General features: G+C 34.9%; 1 protein-coding gene across 3 annotated transcripts in view; it reads left to right on the top strand.

The window, feature by feature from the left end:
* The window catches only part of LOC145691045 (uncharacterized), a 64233-nt gene that overhangs the window by 21117 nt on the left and 20099 nt on the right, over positions 1–23017 (top strand). For all 3 annotated transcript variants that reach the window (XM_081766657.1, XM_081766656.1, XM_081766658.1), the window contains one exon: positions 20752–21242. In XM_081766657.1, the coding sequence (XP_081622783.1) occupies positions 20881–21242 (362 nt within the window). In that variant the 5' untranslated portion in view covers positions 20752–20880. The remainder of the gene's footprint in view (positions 1–20751; positions 21243–23017) is intronic.

The following is a 23017-nucleotide window of genomic DNA, read 5'->3' as shown; positions in this document are numbered from 1 at the left end:
CAGTTGTTACGCAGAATCTGACGAAGCATATTGGCAGGAAATGACCAGAACTTTATCGTAGTGGATGGAGCCTCCACTACCACAACATGAGGCTTCATATATCGAATATTATGATTAGATTATTTGCTGTATGTGACACAATTTGTGCATCAAATCCACCTCATAACCCTGATTTCACCCAGTGCAAGGTTTGCTCGTTCCAATGCTCAGAAAGGAACTACCAGGTCCTCACTTTGAGATTTCTAAGGCATCGTTAAAGAGGTATGAGACGATTCTGAAACGAAACTGACGTCTCGTAATTGAGGGAACATTCTAAGTGCATTGAGATTAGTACTTACAAAAATATGTTACGATTAAACCAAAGTAATAAACAGTTATGAAATAAATAAGTATATAAATTAAACTGAGAAGTTGATTACTGCTTACAAGAATTACAAAGGCTGTCGCAGAGAAGGTGAGATTAATTCCTGTATTGAAAAACAGCGACCTCCATTGGCTACAAATGTACTCGAGTGACAATTTGGTTAATTAGCTTACGATTGAGACCAAATTGAGCGTAATAGGTCGAACAGTTCGTGACTGTGTAGCAGTTAAAAGACAACCGCATACATAGATCCAGCCAAGAATCACTAGAATTAAACAAAAAATTCAGAAACCTAAACATTTTTATTCAGAATGATCCATATCAAGTAGGCGTACATCTTTTTCAAAATAGGCACCATTGTCTGCTAAGCAAGCGTCCATACGCTTCTACCGCTTTTTGAATGTCTTTGAAAATTCGTCGTCAGATAGAAAACAAGAAAATTTGCGCTACAATGATCTCACTTCCTTGTTCGTCATGAAATGATGACTACATAAAGAGGTCTTTAAAACTCGAAATAGCTAAAAGTCACGGTGCAAGGTCCGGGTCGTATGCTGGATGCGAGCATATATCTATTTTTTCTTTGTCGCGTAATCCTAAAAAGCCCGCGACACATGCTGGCGTGAGTTATCGTGGTGCAATATAAAGAAGCTCTTCAAATGCGGCCCTTCTTTGTTACGTGCTGGCGAGAGTCTCGATGACTCATTAGTAGTACACTGCATTCACAGTTCACCCGGGAGGGACAATGTGTTGGTACCCCATGCCTCTTCGATCCCAAAATGCAATTATCATCACATTACCTGCGCTCTTCTATTGCCGCAATTTCTTGCAAGGCGTCTGTGGTGACTTCCATGTGCTGCGTTTTGGTTTGTGAGCGGGTCAAAATTTAGGATCCATGTTTCATCGGCAGTTATCATTCGATCAAGGGTGAGGGCATCGTCTTCCACTGGGTGCAAACATCCACATGTCGTTGTTGTAAGAAAATGTGGCATCAATGTAGAACAAACCTTCTACATTTTCAAGTGATCACAGAAAATTCTTTGGATTATGTCATTCGACATGCCCAAATGTGCACTTGACGCCCTCATAGACATGTGGCTATCATCTTAAATAATTGTTGCTATTCACTAGCATCTCGTTAATCACGGACGATCTTTGTCCAGGATGCAGAAGCGAAGCGTCTGATTCGCGCCCAGCTTCGAACAACTTTTGCAATGAGTACAGTATGGCTCTACTCAGTCTGCCTGTTCAATCATTAGATATGTTTCCGCAGCACTTTTCCCTAAATACCAAGAAAATTTGATGGCATGTAGCTGTTCATCTTGAATACTTATTGCCAAAAGAAATTTAGTACACAAAAAGCGTGAAGAGATAAACGCAAGAAACTCCACGTAACTCAGCACAGATGCTCAGTAACGTGGTTTGAAAACATGTGCCAATTTGCTATGGATACAGAATTAGTCATCCCACACGAAGAGACTAGTGCCAGTGTTGTCAAGTCAAGAAAACTGTCTCATTTTCTTTGCGACAGCATTTGCACTTTGTTGACAGGTACTTACATTCTGGAGTCTATGGTGTGCATAAGCACACCAAAAAAGCATTAGCTAAGTAAAAAATTAAAGAACAGGTTAGCGACTGTAAGGTAGATGATATGGCTGCTTTAAGCTTGATTTTGCATAGGTCATGTATTTGCGTAAACGTACGTTTAATTTTTAAGAGTTCTGGCTATTTAAATGTAGGAATCGACAAGTTTTATGAGCTTCATTCTTAATCGAACTAGTCGATAGACAGCAGAAAGGCGCTCGCTCTAAATATCGTTCAAATATATTAGTGATTCTCAACAGGTGTATCGCGCAATCTACACTGCACATTTTATTTTTACCATGAAATCTTTAGTAATAGATTATATATATATATATATATATATATATATATATATATATAGGGTGTTTCAAAACAACACCGAGAACGTTTGGGAGGTGACACCTAAATAAGATAAAAAGTATAGACCAACCTGAGTGCATAAATGCTTCCTTTCGGAGTTATAGGCTACCGAAAACATGAACAAATTAAATTTAAAGGTCCATAGCTCCAAAACTATATGACCTACCGTAGTCAGGTCAAGACTTCACTTAGAGACTAATATGCGCCCTATCCAAAAATCCATGTTGCAGAATCCTAATGTACTCACGCGACAATTTTTGTAGAGGCAGTTTGCCTACGGATATATAATTTGAAGTACTCAGCAACTACTTCTATAAGCATTGTTGCGGAAGTACTGCAGGATTCTGGAACATGGATATTTGGATAGGGTATATACTAATTCCTAAGTAAAGTCTTGACCCGACTACGATACATCCCATAGTTTAGGAGCTATGGACCCTTAAAGTTCATTTCTTGATGTTTTCGGCAGCCTATAACTCCGAAAAGAAGCATTTATGCACTCAGGTTGGTCTATACTTTTTATCTGTATATCAAATATCATGTTTTCAATAGATATACATACTGAATGGTCTTACATATATAAGCATCTATAAAAGCAATAATTTCCACTTTAGTCATATTCAACGATATTTATCTGTCTTTTTATTACATGAATAAGTATTCTATATTAATGTTTTATACAGGATCTAGACCAAGTTTAGATAGATGTTTTAAACTTGTGTGCCATGAGAGAAGTGTAAGAGTAAGAAAACAGTAAAAACCAATAACAGAATAAATAATATCATTTAAAAAGTGCTGTAATTGCACTTTCGCTAAGATGGTTCAGCGGATGGGTGGGAAGAGGGAAGAGGAAAAGTAAAAGTTGGTTCAGAAAATAACAAGAATAATAAGTAAGTAATAATAATGCGAAATAAATAAATAAAACGTGAAATGTACATGTAAATTAAAAATGGGGAGAATTTGTTGGTTGATTTTGAGCTTTCTGTTTAGCATCTAGGGTATGCGAGACATGAATCTATAGTTTAACGTGGGATCTGAACCACATGAGCTTTCAGTGGGAAGGGAACTTAAGTTTTCCGCGCGAAAGATGCGTACGCTAACCCAGATAGCTATAAGGGTGTTGTGCGAGAAGAAGTCAGAATGAAAAATTTGTGGCATAAATAATTCTAAGTCATTATATAGCACAAGTTTATCAAACTGTGAGTAACGTTAATGTGCAAACTTGAAAACATTTAAGAGTTACAGGTTGCAGAAACATATAAGCGAATTTTCTAGGTATTATTAACCTTATTATAAAGGCAGGACGTCTTACTCTCTCAGTTAGATTTATAGTTGTCACTTGCTGCGCTGTCTCCTATCTGACGCCAAGAGATGCCAGTACCATCCAAGCAGTTTTGCAGGCGAGCCGAAGGCTTGGAGGAACAACTAATAGTAACTACAACAATATGCAAAATGCTAATAATAAAATAAATGTGCAAAGATAAGAATTAAAAATGTGTGGGAAATAAAGTGAACATAGTGTTGATAGGGTGTTACAGACAGTTAAGTCCAGGAGAGTGATTTGTGTAAAGAATTTTAATATGTTCTGGGAACTCCCTGTGATAAAAAGATTTTGGTTATACGAAGCCAAATGTAGTACTATGATGAATGGATTGGGGACAAGTAGATGGGAAGGGGTATCATTGATATGAGTCTCTTAAAAATGTCTAGTTGTTATAAAAAAAAAGTTTCAACAATATCTGAGATAGTGATCGTACATGCTCTGCCTGAATTGAAATGGAAGGCACCATATATATATATATATATATATATATATATATATATATATATATATATATGTATATATATATATATCTGATAGGGTTATATTCATTCTCGTTCTCCATTTCTTTTAAATCCAAGTAGTAGGAATGATTGATTGTGTAGCCTCAAAAAGTATAGGTAAGACGGAGTAATTGGAATGTAGGTTTTATTTGTTTTTTTCAATTTCTGAAAAAAAAAATATGGAATTTATTTTAAATTTATTTTGAAGATAATGAGGTTGAAAATAATCTATCAGTTGAAAAATATTTTAATGCTTTAGTTCGGCAGTTGTGCTATAAAAACTGAATGTATCTGTACCATCTTCCATCAGAAGTTATTGGAAGGTAAAGCTGTAAAATGTATTCTCAGATATACAGGGTGTCTGACATCAAAGTTACAACAAAATATAAGAGGGAAAACCATCTCCAAATATGATGTTTTAAATTTAAAGTGAAGGAACTTTTAAAATCGGACAAGCCGTTTGGGTTATACACTCTTTATGCGCTCAACGTTGAATGAAAATGCAACGTTGCCATTTACCTAGAACCACAACATAACTGAATAAAGTTACTTTCTTTTACGCTAACGTGTCGATGATCAAGCCCCACTTCAAACATGCCCCCATTCACCATACTGTTACAAAATTTATCCACCTTTCGTCCCGCCCTTCCCTCTTACAGCTCCTCTAGTAATAGCTGCGTTGCATTTACATTTAACATTGGGCGCATAAGGAGTGTACAGCCGAAACGGCTCGTCCGATTTTAAAATTTCCTTCACTTTGGAGATTTGGAGATGGTTTTCCCTCTTATATTTTGTTGTAACTCTGATAAGAACAGAGTTACCCTATGTTAGAGGACTTTTGAGACACCCTGTATATACTGAATGGTAATTTGGTGTAAAATAATAAACTGCCCTCTTTCTAAATGTGTATGCGGTTTTGTATTCGACAAAAGAATAAACAACTTATGGCTATTTATATCAACGGTAAGAAAATTTTTCTTTCAGAATTGTTCAGCTAAACTAGGAAATGCTATTTATACAAGATATGCTACTTATACTGTGATATTTAAGGATATGAAAATGCTAACATTCAGCTTCAAAATAAAAGTTAAATTTAAAAAAAAAAAATTGCAGAAGGTAAGATATGACATGATAAAAATTTCTTTAAAAAATGCCATTTTTGGCGTTAGTATGAAACATTTTGAAAAGAGAGTATACTTAGGAGAACGTAATAGTCATACATATCACATAAAGCAGGATTGGTGAAAACTTTTTTTTTGAAACGCTTTTTAAGAAAACAAAAAACCCGTTTTAAGGAAAACCGTTTTTTGTTTAAACCAGGTTTTTTGGTTTGAAAAATTTGCTCTATGTATTTATATTACATATACGCGGACAAAGTTTGTTTCACCTTGGTATTGTTATGCACAAGGGGGTTATAGTGGAAGGGGTCACACAAGCTTAAAGCGGAATCCAAACCACTTCTCGGCTTACATCCGAGAGAAATTGTCCTCCATTTAGACTCGAAACTGGGACTAATTGACCACAAATGTGATGAATGTCGACTCACTGACGAAGGACTCCTGATAAAAAGACGTTGTACTGTTCTTTACATACTTATTAATATAATTGTCAAGAGTCTTTCAGAAGGATAAAAAGATAAACGGTTGCACAAGTGAAACCATTTTACAGAATTACATATAAGTTGGGAAACTCCCACCGTAGCCATTGGGAAAATTCTATTACTTTAAATGCAAAGCAAATCCCGTTATTGCTTTGCATGTAAAATTTTAAAGTCAGTGTATCATAATCAGTACACTAAAACTGAGGTATTAAATTACAAATTTAGTGTGTGCATACCATTCAATAAAATTAAAACAAAGTCAAATCCAAGCTAATGTTGGAATCTGCGTAAGCAGTCGATAAATTTTGCCAATTTCTATGAATATATTTAAGCAATCTTGACTTCTTTATAAAACAACAACCATTCACGCATACAGTTTGTTCTTGTTTCGTGTGTTTAGGCTTAACATTCTTATGTAATACCGAGGTTATCAAGAAGATTTTCGCTTAAAGTGACATCCAAACCGCTACTTGGTGTACACTTGGGGTTAACTGCCGCAGATGGCGACCCAGAAATACAAAATTTACGGAGAAATAAACAGAATCAGACTAAATGTGATAATGAGAGTAACAAATGTTAGAGACGTCATTACTGTAGGCTGATTAATAAAGGAGAAAATATAAGTTAAATTGTGGACTGTATGTGTTGGTGGATTGATGAGATATGAGTGAGGTGGCAGTAGAACATAATCTGACAGTGTTTCAAACCCACTGTTTTATTAACTAACTTAGGATATGTATGGTGCTGTATTATCATGAGGTTAAGGTGGAACAAAACGAGCCCTGTGGGCTTTCTAACCCCCTTCGCTCGTTAACACTCGCTCAGTTATATTTCGTAACATAATTAAATCACTTTTTTTGTCAATACAGTTGTGTATGCAAAGTGGACTAAATACCTCTTGACATTACGTCACGCTCGAATGGTGCAACTTTAATGTAAATTTAACCTCACCCTCTGGGAAGATATGATATTTAATCGGCCGCAATTTTTTAGTCATTATTGAGTAGTGTGTACTTTGCAACACTTAACAGTTCCAAGGTACTAATTTTGCGCAGTAATACTATCCTGATGTATACGGGTGTAGGAAAGAGCAAAAGATGCATGAAAATAAGAAATATTTGTGATTAGTAGTGAATAGTAAAAGCCAGAAATGAAAGAGGGGTAATTGTAGATAAGGTATATGAAAGTAAGAACAGGTAAGTTGTAATACAACCTTGAAAACAGATTCATGTGGGTTTTATCCGGAGCTGCCATCTGCGGCAGTTTAGCCTACACTTGAAACAAGGGTTGGGATTCGATCGAGAATTGAAGATGAGTCGCCTTGATTAAAAGGTGAAAAGGAGATAAAACTAATGCAGATGGTTTTATATTTGGAAAGGTCACCATGAAATTCACACAATTTAAAGCTTTTTTTTTTTGTGTGTGTGTGTGTGGTTTAAACCAGTTGATTTCTTTTAAAAAAAACAGCTGGTTTAAACCAGGCTTTAAACCATGGTTTAAACCACCTTAAAAAAAAAAGCCAACCTTGACATAAAGTAATCTGATGGTTTTTGTAACATTTCTATGGCATTACATAGGACTATAAGAAAGAATTTTAACAGTTTCCTACTTGCCCAGAAGATGATAATTTTCTATCAAATTCAAATTTTATGATATAAAATATTAATGACACTTAAAAAAAGAAAAATCAGCAATTATAGCTACTAAAATAACAGGAATAGGGCCTAACATATTGGACAAATCATGAAAGCTGGTACAAGAGAATGGCCACGGTCGCTCAGTTGTAGAGCGTTCACCTCTAGTGTGTGTGGGGTTCCTGGTTCGATCCCAGCTCGCGCTAAGTTGACTTTGTGGTAAACAAGCACTGTGTGCATCTCTTGTCTTGGGGTACTCCCGTTTATTCATTTCACCATTTCATTCATTTCTCATCATCGTCTCGTTTAGCCTAGCCGGCATAACTGTGGGACGTAAAAAACAACATATTTAATTTAATTATTTTTTTAGCAGGAGAGCATTGTGGGTATATGAAGAAAACATTTAGGCCAATTTTTGTAGCATTTTTTTTTTTCATTGATAAAAATTACTAATAGTCTATACCTAACTTTGAAGGAATTGAAGTATTAAATAGGCTACAAAGCGAATAGTAAGAGCAATAAGCATGAGAAATGTTCCTCCCATTTATCCCTTATTCTAATATCCACTTACACCGTATGGGGTAATTGTGAGGCAGTTCATAATTCTATATCATAACTCTCAAAATGTTACTTGTAAAAACCTGGCATTTTCAGCACATCAACCCAAGGACGTAGCATACACAATATATCGATTTGATTTTGATTTTGATTTTAGTTTAGTTTGGCGTCCCTTCAGCAGCGGGGCTATTTGAGACGTAGGCCTACAGTTTAACGTGGGATCCGAACTAAATGAGCTCCTGCCAGGAATCGATCCCGGGTCTCCCACGCCTAGGCATTTTGAACAATAGGGTTCATGATATACAAATGCTTAATGGTATATACCATCAAAAATTTGACGAAGGGTCGTATCTCAAAATCTGACTCTTTCAGACATAAAGAAAGAAATATAATTCCATAGAGAACAAAAAAGTTAAATAGATATAATTGATCAATAATTCCACATCATAATTATCTGGAATAGGTGACGAGTTATTACATATCCAACTGGTTTCCTGTCTACGTAATTATTATTTCTTTCTTTATGTCTGAAATAGTCAGATTTTGAGATACGACCCTTCGTCAAATTGTTGACGATACCATCAAAATTTTTCGGCACTTTAAGATTCAGCAATATGATAGTGTGTCAATAATATTTTTTCGACAGCTAGAGATAAAAATTTTCTGAGCAGTTTCCGCCATCCCGATCACTCACCGCTATTACTGTGAAGGCAAACAAAGTGATACCTCCCTATTACCGTATCCTACCCTACGCCATATTCCATGAAAATTAATATTTTCACGATTTATTTTTTAATTTTCTAATGAACGAGGCGGAGTGGAGCTAAATTCACTGCACGTTTGTGTCTGGTTTTAATCCCAAGCACAGGGAATATGAAAAAAAAAAAAAAAAAAAAAAATCAAGTAAAATGTAGTAGTTAATATTGTATCAAAAACAATTGGGTTTAATTGAAGTTATCATGGAACCCAAAATTATATTTTAAAGAAAGGGAGGGAGAGTAGTAGCAGTAAGTTGTTCTTTACTGATTTGAACTCTATGCAGAGTGAATTATTCTGAAGCCTTAAGAAAAATGTATGACATATTACACCAAAATCAAACAGTTGTAACGGGAATTATCGTGGAACATATTTTTAAAAATTAATTTTGGGGGAGGGGTACTCAATCCCACATGAAAGGGCTGAATTATTTCCCATCCTCCCTTTTTTGACTACTATCCATTTCATAAAGATAGGCCCCTGACTTCGTGGTGCTGCCGTGACGTTCAGTCAAAACTTATATTGCATTGTCGTACCTCGTTGGAATTCCTGAAATGTTGTCTTTTCAATACTTAAGACATAAAAATTTTCTTTGTACTATGTAGTGAGAAAAAAATAAAAATTAATGAAAAAGTGCGTATTTTTTCGTACTTTTTTGGTAGATCAATGTTTATAGTACTATATCTCAGAAAAGAGATCACGTGAAATAATTTCCTGTGTACAATATGTAGATGCATCCATTAACTGTAAGTTGTGAGAATTTCAATTTTCATCACTTGATACTTTTTGTGTAATTAAAACAAATGTACGACGCTCTGATCTCCTTTACCATGGTAGTTAGAGAAACGTACAAAACACTGCTCGAAAATTTGGAAGTCTAGTGTTCCAAATATTTGGAACTGTTAACAAAAAAGGTTTAGTTGTAGAGTATTTATTTTTTAAAAAAATTCTTTTACTTCAACATGTTCTCTGGGTTAAGCGGTGAGCCATGTTGCAGCCCAATCTTTAAATTCCCCGCGCTTATATGAAGAAACAGCATACAGTAAGTGGAAGTGCGGCAACGCTGTCGTGCAGTGTTGTCGCGTTCAGGAAGCTTGTAGCGCGAAGCTTACTTCATAAGAATGTAATAGGAAAAAGTATTTATTATAACCTTTCACAACATCATAAAAATAATAATAATGCATTACACATCTCAATTTAATCGAAATAAAACGTTGAAGTAAAACATCCAAAAACTCATCTCTTAATCTATTTACTTCATTCACTTTCGTAATGGGTTTGTTGACTCATCGCTGCTCCTGTTATCTTCCTGTACACGTATTAACAATGGCTCCATTTTTACCTCAAGATCTATCCGTACACACACTTTCCAGCTTACGAACATGTTAAAGGTTAAAAAGAAATGTATCCTTGGCAATCACGTGTTCACCCAAGTTCTGCGATCAATTCCCCTGCCGAATGTATACAATAACACAGAATGGGTCCTTTGTTTTCTTTCAACGAAAGAAAACTATGCAATGTGTAGGTGACGAGGGCTGTATTTGCGTCTAATCACGTTGCACTGATTACGCCTTCAACACTTCCCTTCGGTTCGTAGGCGTCAAAAACTTAGACATGCACTCACACCATATGGGTTCATTGCAATGAGACGGACGAATGGGCATTTATATTTTCCTTAGTATATGTCATGGTTTTTGATTTAAAAAAATATATATATATATGGATATTCCTTTACGAGCGGCGGTATTACAAAAAGAAGAGGCAAAATTTTTAGCGATAATGAAATTGCAGAACTGATGAATGACTCCGACTCAGACGGTTATGAGTTAGTAATGAATAGTAATGACATTGATTATTCTGTGTTCAGTGGCGTATTCGGGAGTGAACAAGATAGTAACTCTGTTTCAAGTGAACCTGCGGCTGCGACGGGAAAGAGAGAAAAAAACGTGTCGTTCCTATTCAAAGACAGATTCTGATGTAGCTTGGAGCGATAAAATTCAAGTAAATGCAAAACCCCTGTTTAGTGGTATCCCGGGAATTGATCAAAATGCTGGGTTATCTACAGAGTATTTCGCATATAAAGTGTTTCAGCTGTTTTTACCGATGAAGTTTTATAGTAAAAAAAAACGTTGAATTGATTTTGAGTTGAACGTCCTGTTCAGCAGTGAGGCTATATGAGACGTCGACCTACTGATTAACGTGAAATCCAAACTACATGAGCTCTCAAGGAATAGTAGTAAAAGTTATGAATCAATACGCAAAACAGCAGATTGAGAAAAAGAAAAAAATACTAAAACAAAAATCTTTGTTTTCTAAATGAAAGCGTGTTACTTTAATTAAAAACCAGGAACTTTTTACACTAATTATTCACATAAGCCTTGCACGGAAGCCAGCTTTACGCGATTTTTACAAATCAACTACGCAAGAGCTATTAGTATGTGTGTCAAGTGGTGGAACAGATCTTCTGTGAAGTGTAAACTCAATATTACATATCAACTAAGGTTGTATCATATAATAAAGTTTATGCTTGTATTTGTTTCTGTGCAAGTGTATTTTGTACTGCGTGCAGTAAGTGAAAAACTGACAAAAAGCAACAAATTTTCGAAGACCATCACATGCAAATCCAAACAAAATAAGAGTTCGCTTTTCTAATTTTGAACATTTGGCACATTTTCTGTATATCCTGTTAATTTCTAAGAAATTGGTTTAAAATCTGTGGAGACATAAAATTTTAAAAATATATCTAAAAAGTGCCGGACAGTGTGCGTGATAAGTTTAAATACCCGTCCGTCTGAGAGTGTATACGCGCCAGGAAAATGTGGCAACGTAGCACTCCGTATAAACCGCGATAGCGAAGGGCGCAAAGCTGAGAAAATCATAATGTCATATTTGTGATTGTTTATCTTTTAAAACAAGTCAAAACAGTTTGGTTGAAAAAGCTACTTTAAGATCTTTCTAAAAGTTTTTTAAGATGGTTAATACACCGCAGCAATTCAGAGATATGATGTCTCACTTTTTACTGAATAACAAGAAAACTACTACGTGTTCAGTAATGAAATTTTCAGAACTTACAGGTAACATATGCATCTACATATGGTGCACAGGAAATTATTTTATGTTATCTCCTTTCCGAGATATAGTCCTATAAACATTGATTTACCAAAAAAGTACGAAAAAATACGCACTTTTTCATTAATTTCTATTTTTTTCTCACTACACAGTACAAAGAAAATTTGTATGTCTTAAGTATTGAAAAGACAACATTCCAACAATTCCAACGAGGTACGACAATGTAATATAAGTTATGACTGGACGTCACGGCAGCACCGCCAAGTCAGGGGCCTATCTTTATGAAATGGATAGTAATTTCATTCCCAAGAGTTACAGAACGAGTCAAAGAGTATGTACATTATATTGTATCAATACAGTACCAAATGAATTTTAGAATTTTAGAAAATGTATCTTGGAACTCTAAAAGGAATCGGGAGGGGGAGGGATCTGGGGTGGCAATTCCACTGCTTTATTCTTTACAAATTTTAACAGACAGAGGGAATGACTAGGAAGCCTTAAAGAAAGTGTACGAGATATTACGCCAAAATAAAACTTTTTTCTTTTTTGTCACGAAAATGTGAATCATATTTTTAAAATTTGAGGGGCAGGAGAGAGAATGAATTCACACTCGTTGCAGACATTAACCCTAAGCTGTGGCATGCCAAAACGAAAATGTATATAAAATTCTGTTATAATCGAAAATTTCTTACGTAGTTTTATTCAAGCAAGCGTTAGCGAAGCTTCTTTTATTCGACTCGATTAGCATTTTTGTGCCTGCCCGTCTGTCTGTTCAAAATACCTCCTGTAAAAAGTATCCCAGTTTGATAAAACATGGTATGTGCCATCCTTCCACATGCAGAAATAATCTTGTCGATTGGAGTTGCAATCCATCAAGTACTAGAGGAGTAAAGTGGGTAAAATCATGTTGCAAGTTTACAGATGCATATGCAAGACAATTTTTCAATATAAACCATGTAACAAATTTTCGATTATGACAAAACTTAGCTTATGTTTCCTTTATGTCAGTGCGAATATCTTCTCAACTTGGAGTAAAAATCTACCAAGAATGAAAGTCAATTCACTCCCTTCCCTCCCTCTCCCCTTCTCCATATCAAAAATATGTTCTATGGTAACTTTCCTTAAAACTAACTAAGTAACTCTATGGCCTATGGAACCCGGAAATTCAGTGCAGCATTGAAAAAATCTCTCCATTGACTTCTGTTCTTAGCCAACTCGATCCAGTTTTTACTTTGTATTGCTGTTTCTGTGACATCCATTTTAATATTGTCGTCTATGAAATGAAATTAAGTCTTGTCCCACGATTATGCCTGCTAGGCTAAAGGAGACAGTGATGATGAGATATGAATAAAACGATAGAATGAAAAAAGTGAGAAGAAACGGGAGAACCCCGAGAAAACTGATTCACACGGTGTTTGTCCACCACAAAGTTCACTTGGCGCGAGATGGGATCGAACTGCTACCATTAAGCCACCGCGGCCCATTATTGTCTTTCCATATGCGCCTAAACCTTACGTCTTCCTAGTGATCGTTTCCCTATGGGATTTCTTAATAAATTGTTCCATTTTCGCGTTAATATGTCGGTTTTTTTTTTTTTTTTTTTTTTTGTGCATTCCTGTCATCCCCTTTGCCTGTTAAAATCCGTAAAGAGTAAAGTAGTATATTTACCCTCCTATACGCCCATTCCTTTCGGTTTACTGTAGAGTTTAATGATTGATTCAGTTTTTATTCAATATAATGTACATCTTCATTGAATGTCCGTAATCTCCAGTGCTTGAGATTAAAAACAACAAAGAATGAACAGTACATTTAGCCCCTTGATGTGGTAAGGATTACTCTTTCCCATTAAAAAATAAATAAATAAATAAAGTTCCTCGATAATTTCCGTTACAACTGTTCAATTTTAGTGTAATATATCGCATATTTCTTTTAAGGTTTTCGATAATTTATTCTAATGGAGTTAAAAATAAGTAAAGAGTAACGTAGTGGCATTATCTTTTATATTATTTTTAAGCCATTGGATTTTGATGTAGTATTATATACTGTATATTTTCTTTCACACTTTTCCATAGTGCTCAGTGCTTGGGATTAAAAGCAGTCAAAAATGAACTGTGAATTTAGTCCCTTAATGGTGTACAGAGTATCTCCCTCCTCAGATTAAAAATATGTCCAAGATTTCTTTCGTAAAATTATTATATTTTCGTGGAATATTTTTTGAAGCTTCCCACTACTTGAATTTAAAATCAATCGATTTTTTTTTCTCTGTGCCCTTCGCAGGTTTAAAAACATGTTCTGTTATTGCTAATACAATATGGTGCATGCGTTTATTGAGGTTTTCATATAATCGTCACTCTTGTAGTCAAAGTGAATCAAATACCAGGACACATTAATACCCCGTAAAGATTTAAATAAACATTCTAGTATATCTTTCGTATAATATACTATTTTATCGAATATAATCTAATTTTTGTGAGAACTTCCAATCGTCTCAATTGGTTGCAATTAAAATGCGGCAATAACTTGCGTTATTCTCAATTTTATCCAACTTATTTTCCTGAATATTTATTAATTACACTCAGATTTTAATAGGACATTATATATGTTTTGTCCGAAAATAGACTTACCCGTATAGTTTGGGGTTGAAATTAGTGAGATGCGGGATTGCTTATTTCAACAATGCACACCGTCACGAGTAATGGAAAATTGTCTTGTATGTACATGCGTAAATCTCCAACACTGGGTGGATTTTACTCTCCTTTCACCCCTTTTATACTTGACAGATTCCTACCCCAAACAATAGGGTTATTTCTGCAAGTGAAAGGAAGACATATACCAACTTTAATCAAAATCGGATAGATTTTACGAGGGTTATCGTGGAACAGACAGACGGACACACACACAAATACTAATCAGGACAAGTAGTAGTAGAAGCTTCGCTGACAGTCGTTTCAATTATGAGAATTTGTTAATGAAAGCTACGACTTATAATAGGTTGTGTAAATAATTCTCCACTTCAATATCCATTTTTAAATTACTACTACTAGCTATGCTATGCAAGATGCCCGGTATGTTTTTTATTAAACATATTGTTGTAATAACTATGTGAGTATGCTGGTATTAATAAATGTAAATATTTCTACCTATATGCACTCTGAATGTCTGATGTGTGGATTGACCATGTACAGAAATGCAGACAGTGAAAGAACCATTTCTTCTAGAACCTATATAATATTAAATGTTTCATTTGAGAGCTAATGTTATATGTTTGATTGATTTAATTGTCTAGGCTAGTGACGTATTAAATAGTATAATCAAAACAGCCATATTCCTCTTTCGGTATCGGTGAATAACTTAAGAAATGCTCGGTGTTGATGGTTTTCAGTGTCCACTCAGTTCTGAACTTCTGAAGCAGTTTAAACAAGCGTTTCCGTTGGCAGAGTTGGTCACCATGGCCACCCCTGAGGTAATCTAATACAACTGAATAGTATAACGCCATACTTCGAATTTTTACTTATTTAAAACATTTATCGTAGTATATATTCATATAAAATACTGTTGGTAGTTACCAGTGGGGAAGCGTAATCCTACAAGTAGGGTAGGCCCGATTAACTAATAACATAAATAACACTTAATATATCCTAAAATGTTTAAAATTATAGTTAGAATTCTATTTTCCTTATTGAGTTAAAAAAAAAAAAATACCAAATCTATTTATTTTAAATAACTTTCTTAGCTGTATTTCTAACAGTTTAGAGCTAAATTTATATGTATGTATACGTAGTAGGTTTTTGTTTAACAAGAAAGAATGAATATTTATATAAGCAAAATCTTACGTTATAAGTTCACAGAGGCCATCAACACGCAATATGTATTAATGGAATATTCCCATTTAGCTCTAATACAAATATTTTGAAGAACAGTTCATATTTTCTTCACTCTGGGATTTGCAGGGGGGGGGGGATGAGCAAAATTTCCTGCTCACTGGCTGTTTTCATTTCCTGCATATTTCAAAATAGAGGGAGGGAAAAAGAAAGTATATTCTCATAGTTAGCTGTCAAATTTCTTCAATAAGCGTTTGTTACTTGCATCTCCCATTTTAAAGAAGTACAATACTCCATTTAATTAATGCAACACGTAATAATGACTTCACTAGAAATGTTAATGCTAAGAGGGAACTTCATTTTAATCAACGCAAATTATTTAATATTGTATTCTATGCAGTAGGATATTTAAGAAGGTGACTTCCGGGCTTAAGAACTCACCGAAATTTAATTGCATCTTTATATTGTTTTATATATATTGCAGAATTTTCACATTTCCAGAAATAAAGTTAGCAAAGCCCCTCTAGAATAAAGTGAAGACTTCCGAAACAAAATCGTAAATACCCCACTGATTCTATGAAATGTAAAACTCAACTAATATTACACACAAATATTATTATTTTAACCTGTACTGTTACGTTTTGTAATTTTATACATATGTTTAATGTATCAGACCTATATTCTACAAGCTATTATGGACCAGGTCCTATGTAGAGAAGAAAACCTACTCTGAATAACTGCTGAGAGTATATACCTAAATTATACAAATTATCACTAATAGAAATACATAATTCTACACAGAAACTTCTTACTCTGTGTTAAGGAAATCATTTTATAACATATAAGCATTGAAACATGCCTTCAACGCTAAAAGTAAACTCCTAGATGCGAGCCTTAGCACCTTCCCAACAATGCGTGCAAGCCCCAGTGATAATAGCTTCGCTCTCTGAGCAACATAGCCCGTAAGCCTGTCTAGCGAGCTGGTGAGGCTCAGACGGAAGACTCTCCGAGTATTTCCAACCTACAATTTTGTTACCGAGAAACACGAAATGTTGAAGTATTGACTTTGTGTTATAAGAAATGAAAGATAAAAAAGTATAAGGTAGAAAACAAGGTAGGCCCGGCCTCAGAGCCTCATAGTACGCTTCGCCACTGGTAGTTATTACGATAATAATTCAATTATTAGACACTATTTTGATCACGTGAGAGCACTATATTTCAAAATAATTGATAATTGCTTCACAGCAATTCCATACACTTCTAGATTATATGGCGTCCTCTGGAATTATATATTGACACTCCTTTATAATCGAATCCCTGGTAACGAAAACTGTGACCATAGCAACCAGATTATGACGAATAAACAAACATTTTCCTCTAGCCGCATGTACAAATTAAGATTATTTTTGACATTTTTATAAGATTTTTTTTTTCGTTCTAATTCGTAGCTATTGCCAGATAAAATAACATTTTTGTCTAGCATTTTATATAAAATAAAATAAGTTAATACATGTTATCGTTGTAATAGAAGCATAGGAGAAAAAGGTTGATTTCGGGAAATGTGAGGCACTGGAACTGATAAATTTATTTGAAGGGCGGTGCTGGAATTTACACTTAGGGCTTTGAATCTTTATTGAGATACTTTCTTAGACAGACATCAAAGCTTCTGAAAGCAAACACTTCCTATTAGTAAACTGTGTTACAGTTTCGCCAACGTATCATTGCCGTCATCAGTGAAGGTAAAGTAAATCACTGCGATAATGTGTCTATAGAAGATGGTGATATCACAAAGACTCCCGAAGTCTGCGATAATGTGAACACAGATTAACAAGTGTTTGCTTTGGTCAGACTATGTTTTGTTATTTAATTTATACGTCGTTCCAAAACTACAATGACTAGTATTTAGTAGCTACCCCGTGGTTTACCAAAACTTCTCCATATATTTCCTTTGTCTGTCTGTCCGTTCGGGAGTCAATAACTGTCAAAAATTACTTGATGGATCATCACTTTTGGTGAGGATATAGAGATTCAGAAGATAAGAATGTAGTTCGTTGATAGAGCGATCCTCCTAGTTAATTTCAAGAAACAATAAAAAACTGGTTCCGCACGTATTTTGTAAAAAGATGACTTCTTTATAATATGCAACCTAACTGTGCCTAAACGCCATATTGGTTGCATATTATTCACTTATTCAATATAACCAAACTTCTTTACATGGTGGGACCACGGAGGCTCAGTGGTAGAGCGTTCAACTCTTGTGCTTGGGGTCCCATGTTCGATCATGGCTCAAGTGAAGTTTGTGGTGGACAATTACCCTGTGAGTGCGTTTCGTTCGGGTTCTCCCGTTTCTTCTTCCCACTTTCTTTCCACCATTTCATTCATTTCTCATCATCACCGTCTCCTTTAGCCTAACCGGCATAACCGTGGGACGTAAACCTCAAAGATTTCATTTCATTTCATTTGTTCCTTTACATGGTGCATACGTGACTTAGCAGCTTCTTTGTCTCCATAAAGAACAGTATTGAAACAGGAAGCCGTGGTAGATTGCTGCCACTTAATTTGCATGCAGGTACAAGGGTGGAGATATTTAATTGTAAGCTGACCCGCGGAAATCAAAAACGAAAAAGAGATGGGTAAAGATCGGTTGTTTTCCCCCTATGATAGTCAATGATAGTCATAAAAAGTAAAAATATTCCTGGAAGTTAGTATATAGTTCATATCAAGTTGAATATGAAGTTGAAGCATTAAATATTACAACTGTGTAAGATACATATGAAATATATTCTAGTAAGTCACAAAAAGAACCCCGCAAACATAACGTAGTTGTTAACATTGGACCCTTGAGAAGATTTTACGAACTTCTGAAACCAATTTTAATATCGAATTCTTGTTTCCGTCAAGAGTATCGTGTAGTGTGGCTTATGAGGCGCGTCATACTAAAATTGTTGTTGCTTCATGTTCAGAAGGACAGTATCGTGATGAGAGAGAAAAACTACTTTTGAAGAAGTTCTACGAAATTTTCAGGTGTTTCATTCGAGTTAAATGTAGTGTTCGATATATCGATGTTAACTTTTGAACGAATGAAAGTAAAACTTTGAAAGCACCAGGCTTAATAATATTATATCACAAAAAATATTACTATTTCGAAGATATACTACTGTGCTGTCCTGTGATAATAGCGAAAGAAGACTTTCAAGACTGAGAAAAGAAAAATGGTAAATATTATGCTTCTATTTTCAGTTGTAATTTAATACAGTTGACTCCCGATATACCGGGGTAATAGAGGGAAAGATATTCACGGTTAACTCAAAATCACAATTAATCCAAACCCAGGAAAAAAAGAGAGAGAAATAACCACTATATAATGAATAGAAAAATAGTACATAGCAGTTTATCTGAATACCACTCATTCAGATAATTGAATACAACAATTTTATCTATGTACTGTGTATTGAATTTTCAGGAAGTGTACTTTAATGAAGTTTTAAATCAGTTGTATCAGTAAACAAAACAAACAAAGAAAAAGGAGTCTTCCTGTTTTTAATCTTCCTCTGGCGCCAGAAAAGCATTAAGAAGTTGATATGTGCTAAACTACTTGCTTAAAAAAAGGATTGAAGTGGACTTTTAAAAAGATTCACAATAAATCAGAAGTGCCGTATGATATCTCTTTGTCCTTTGAAGCACCATTACGCGCGTTTTTTTAAATTTATTTTTTCGTAAAATAGTGAATTCGTTACTGGAAAGACAAGAAACCATTTCCATCCTTCTTTATTTATATTTCAAGACATTTTATTTTATCAGATGATTACGTGAATATGCATCGTGATTTTTCTTTTAAGGAGTAAATAGGAGCGGAGCGATTCTGATCGTTTTAAAGTCGAACAGAAATGCACAGAGAAACGTGCCGAAAGTAACAGAAGTATTAGATGGGGTCAGGACAGAGGAACTCCTCTGTTACGTCAGAAAGGGATTTGTAACTGTAGTCAGGTTGTTAAAGTTTGAGTAAGGGAAAGGAGTGAAGGACACCTGAAAAGTCATTGTCAAATTCCATGTTTGTTTTCTCCGTCTTTCGCTTTGGAGTGTCTCCCGATAATTTTTGCAATATAATGTAAGTCTTCTCTTTTGTTGACCACGGTGATTCAGTGGTAGAATGCGTATGTCTGGTGCGTGGGGTTCCTAATTCTATCCCCGGCCAAGTAAGTTTGTGGTGGACAACATCGGTCCGTGGGTTTTCTCGAGGTACTCCTATTTCTTCTCACATTTTAGTTCTACCAAGCATTCCGTCATCGTCCCTGTAAAATTAAAAGAGAAAAGACAGAAAAAGAGAAATAGAGGGACGGGCGAAGGAGGCTACAGTTTTTTAAACCTTCCTTTCTTTTTTTTAATTTTTAAAGAACAGAAAAGTCATTTTCTTTTCTTTCTTTTTGCCAGAGAGAGAGAGAGAGAGAGAGAGAAACTTCTTGTTTTTCCTTCCTTTCTGAAAATATCTAGTCTTTTGTTTTCTTTACCTTTTTTCTCTAAAAAAGAAAGAAAAAGCTTTCTTCCTTTCCTAATCATTTCTTCCTTCTTTCTCCGCCTCTCCTCTCTTTTATTGTCTTTCTGGGAGACAAAGAATAAGTTTTTATCTCTTTTTTTTCTTATTCTATCTCTGGAGACAGAGAGAGAGAGAGAGAGAGAGAAAAGAAAAAAACCTACTTTCATTTTGTATTTTCTTTTTTCCTCTCTTTTCTTTTTCGTTCTGAAGAAGAAGAATGAGAAAAGAAAGTCAAGTTGAGGGAAAATACAGATTTACAATAAAGTAAACAATCTCTGAACTCAAAAATGACTGTATTGTTCTGTAGAGTAAAAACAAGCGAACAGTAGCCACTAAAAACTGCACAGTATAGTAGAGAAAACACGCACAACGAAACAAACGATACAAGAGATGACGGAACACTAAAGCGGATATGAGGTAACAGCAATTAAACAACAAAACGACAATGCGCCTCGTGAGTCACCTACGAGTTGGTACAAGTTCGTCTCGATCACGAAACAAAAGGGGTTTTGCTGTATATATACATGTATACGTATAAAAATTCTTTTTCGTATGAATGTGTGTACTGTTTATTATTATTATTATTATTATTATTATTATTATTATTATTATTATTATTATTATTATTATTATAGTTTCTTTCTTTCCAGGTGTAGTGTCAAAGATAACTTATTACGCAGCTCTGAAAATGGAACACAGACTGATGCATACACTTTGTATTAGAACTTTTTTCCGTATAAGGAGTAAAGTAACTGAAGCCATTACAATTTATTAATCACATGAGCTTTGCGATGGAAGATAACGCTAGACCAGAACATAAAGAGCCACAAATGCAAATTGCTTCAATTTTTATAAAAGAAGAGCCAGTGGAAGAAGATAAGTTAGCTTTTAGTGAGAACAAGGAATCAGTACTATCAAGTGTCAGAAGTGAACCTCCCATAAAACATGAAAATACACTATGTACGTCGACGTTTGACTCTGAGTTACGTTTGACAAAACAAGATTGTGATGTGAAATATGTAAATATCGCTGATGACAATTTTAAAATCGAAGGTGATGAACCTAAAGAATCATATGAGAAGTTGCCACGTAACACAGTAGAAAATGAACGTAGTGATCCAGGCATCTCGAAACTAAAAAGGTATCATTATTATTACTTTTATTATTTATAATTCAAATATATTTTATATATATAATGTTTAGGAAGGTATGTGAATACTGGTCTCAAGTACTTTGGTAGTTTGTCTGCTGTTATGGAGCAGAATATTCTGAAAACTACTTAAGTCTCTGTTACATCTGTTGTTTCATTTTTCTCTTTCTTTCTTTCTTACATTTGAAGCTCGGCTAGTATGGCGCTAAATTCGTTGTACAAAAGCAGAGGAGTGATTCCTGAGAGTAAAACAAACAAAAAAAGTCCCAATAAACATAGGGCGAAAACCCCATCGTTTACGTGTTATAGGCTGCCGAAATCATGAAAAAATGAATTTTAAACGTTCATAGCTCCAAAACTATGGGACCTACTGTAGTCGGGTCAAGACTTCACCTATTAACTAGTATGTGCTCTATCCAAAAATACATGTTTTAGAATCCTAAGGTACACACGCAAGAGTTTCTATGGAGGTAGTTGGAGAGTACTTTATGTCATAGGCCCGTAGTCAAACTCCCTCTATGAAAATTGTTGTGGAAGCACCTCAGGATTCTGAACACACGCATTTTTGGATAGGGCACATACTAGTTCCTAAGTGAAGTCTTGACCCGACCAAGGTAGGTCCCATAGTTTTGGAGCTATGAACGTTTAAAATTCATTTTTTCATGACTTCGGCAGCCTATAACACGTAAACGATGGAGTTTTCGCCCTGTGTTTATTGGGACTTTTTTGTTTGTTTTACTCTCAGGAATCACTCCTCTGCTTTCGTACAACGAATTTAGCGCCATACTATCTATATATATAAAAGAGAACGTACAAATCCTTTGTTAGCTCATCACGCTAATACGGCTGAACCAATTTCTTTCATTTTTGGGGGGTTATTAAGATTTGGACCCTAGATGGTTTTTATCATATCACTTTAATTTTCAATTACCAGTGTCTTGAGATAATTGACCATTCAAGTGTCCATAACGTACAAATCCTTTGTTAGCTCATCATAGCTAAATCTAACCGTATTTATATGCAACCCACATGACCGTGTCACTCGGCGGGTTAACATAAATGACAGGCGATATAATGTTAACATTTACTCCAATCTTCTATGGTTTTTATCATATCACTTGAAAGCGAAAAAGTAAAAATTATCTAAGTAACAAAGTTTATTGCGTTCCGGGGTGACCCCAGCGAAGCGGGGTGAACGCTGCTAGTATATATATAAGAGGGTGGATCGAAAAAATTATATTCTTCTTCTCGAAATGCTCTAGTGCGAAAAGGTTGCCTATTGTAACGAAAAAAAAAATGATCAATATAAAAGTTAAAATCAGTTAACATCTTCCGTTCGCGCATCCTCTTTTTTTTTTTTTTTTTTTTTTTTTTTTTTTTTTTTTTTTTTTTTTTTTTTTTGTAAATTTTTAAAATCACTAAACTTTTAACATAAAGACGCTCTACCTCTTTTAACTTGTTTAATGGTTTTAATGAACCTAAGTAAGTTGAATTCTGAATAATAATATGTTTGTTCGCGCAATGTCAGAAAAAGCTGAAATTTTACAATTTTCGGGAACTTTCACTTTGCAACTGTTCGCTCGTTTTTCTGAAACAAAACGACCAAAACTCAGCATGTGGAGATGATTGCACGCCGAGTTCCGCCCGCGCCCTACCCAACCAACCATCCAATTGTTGGGTGTGCTATTTACATTATATTTACAACTATTTATATTTTACAATATTATGTAAAAATATTTTTCGTGCAGCAGAATTTTTGACTTACT

This window comes from Thermobia domestica, chromosome 7 (genome assembly GCF_964235325.1).
Source record: "Thermobia domestica chromosome 7, izTheDome1.hap1.1, whole genome shotgun sequence".
Taxonomy (NCBI): domain Eukaryota; kingdom Metazoa; phylum Arthropoda; class Insecta; order Zygentoma; family Lepismatidae; genus Thermobia; species Thermobia domestica.
The sequence above is the reverse complement of the archived record's forward strand: the minus strand, read 5'-3'. Positions and strand labels throughout refer to the sequence as shown.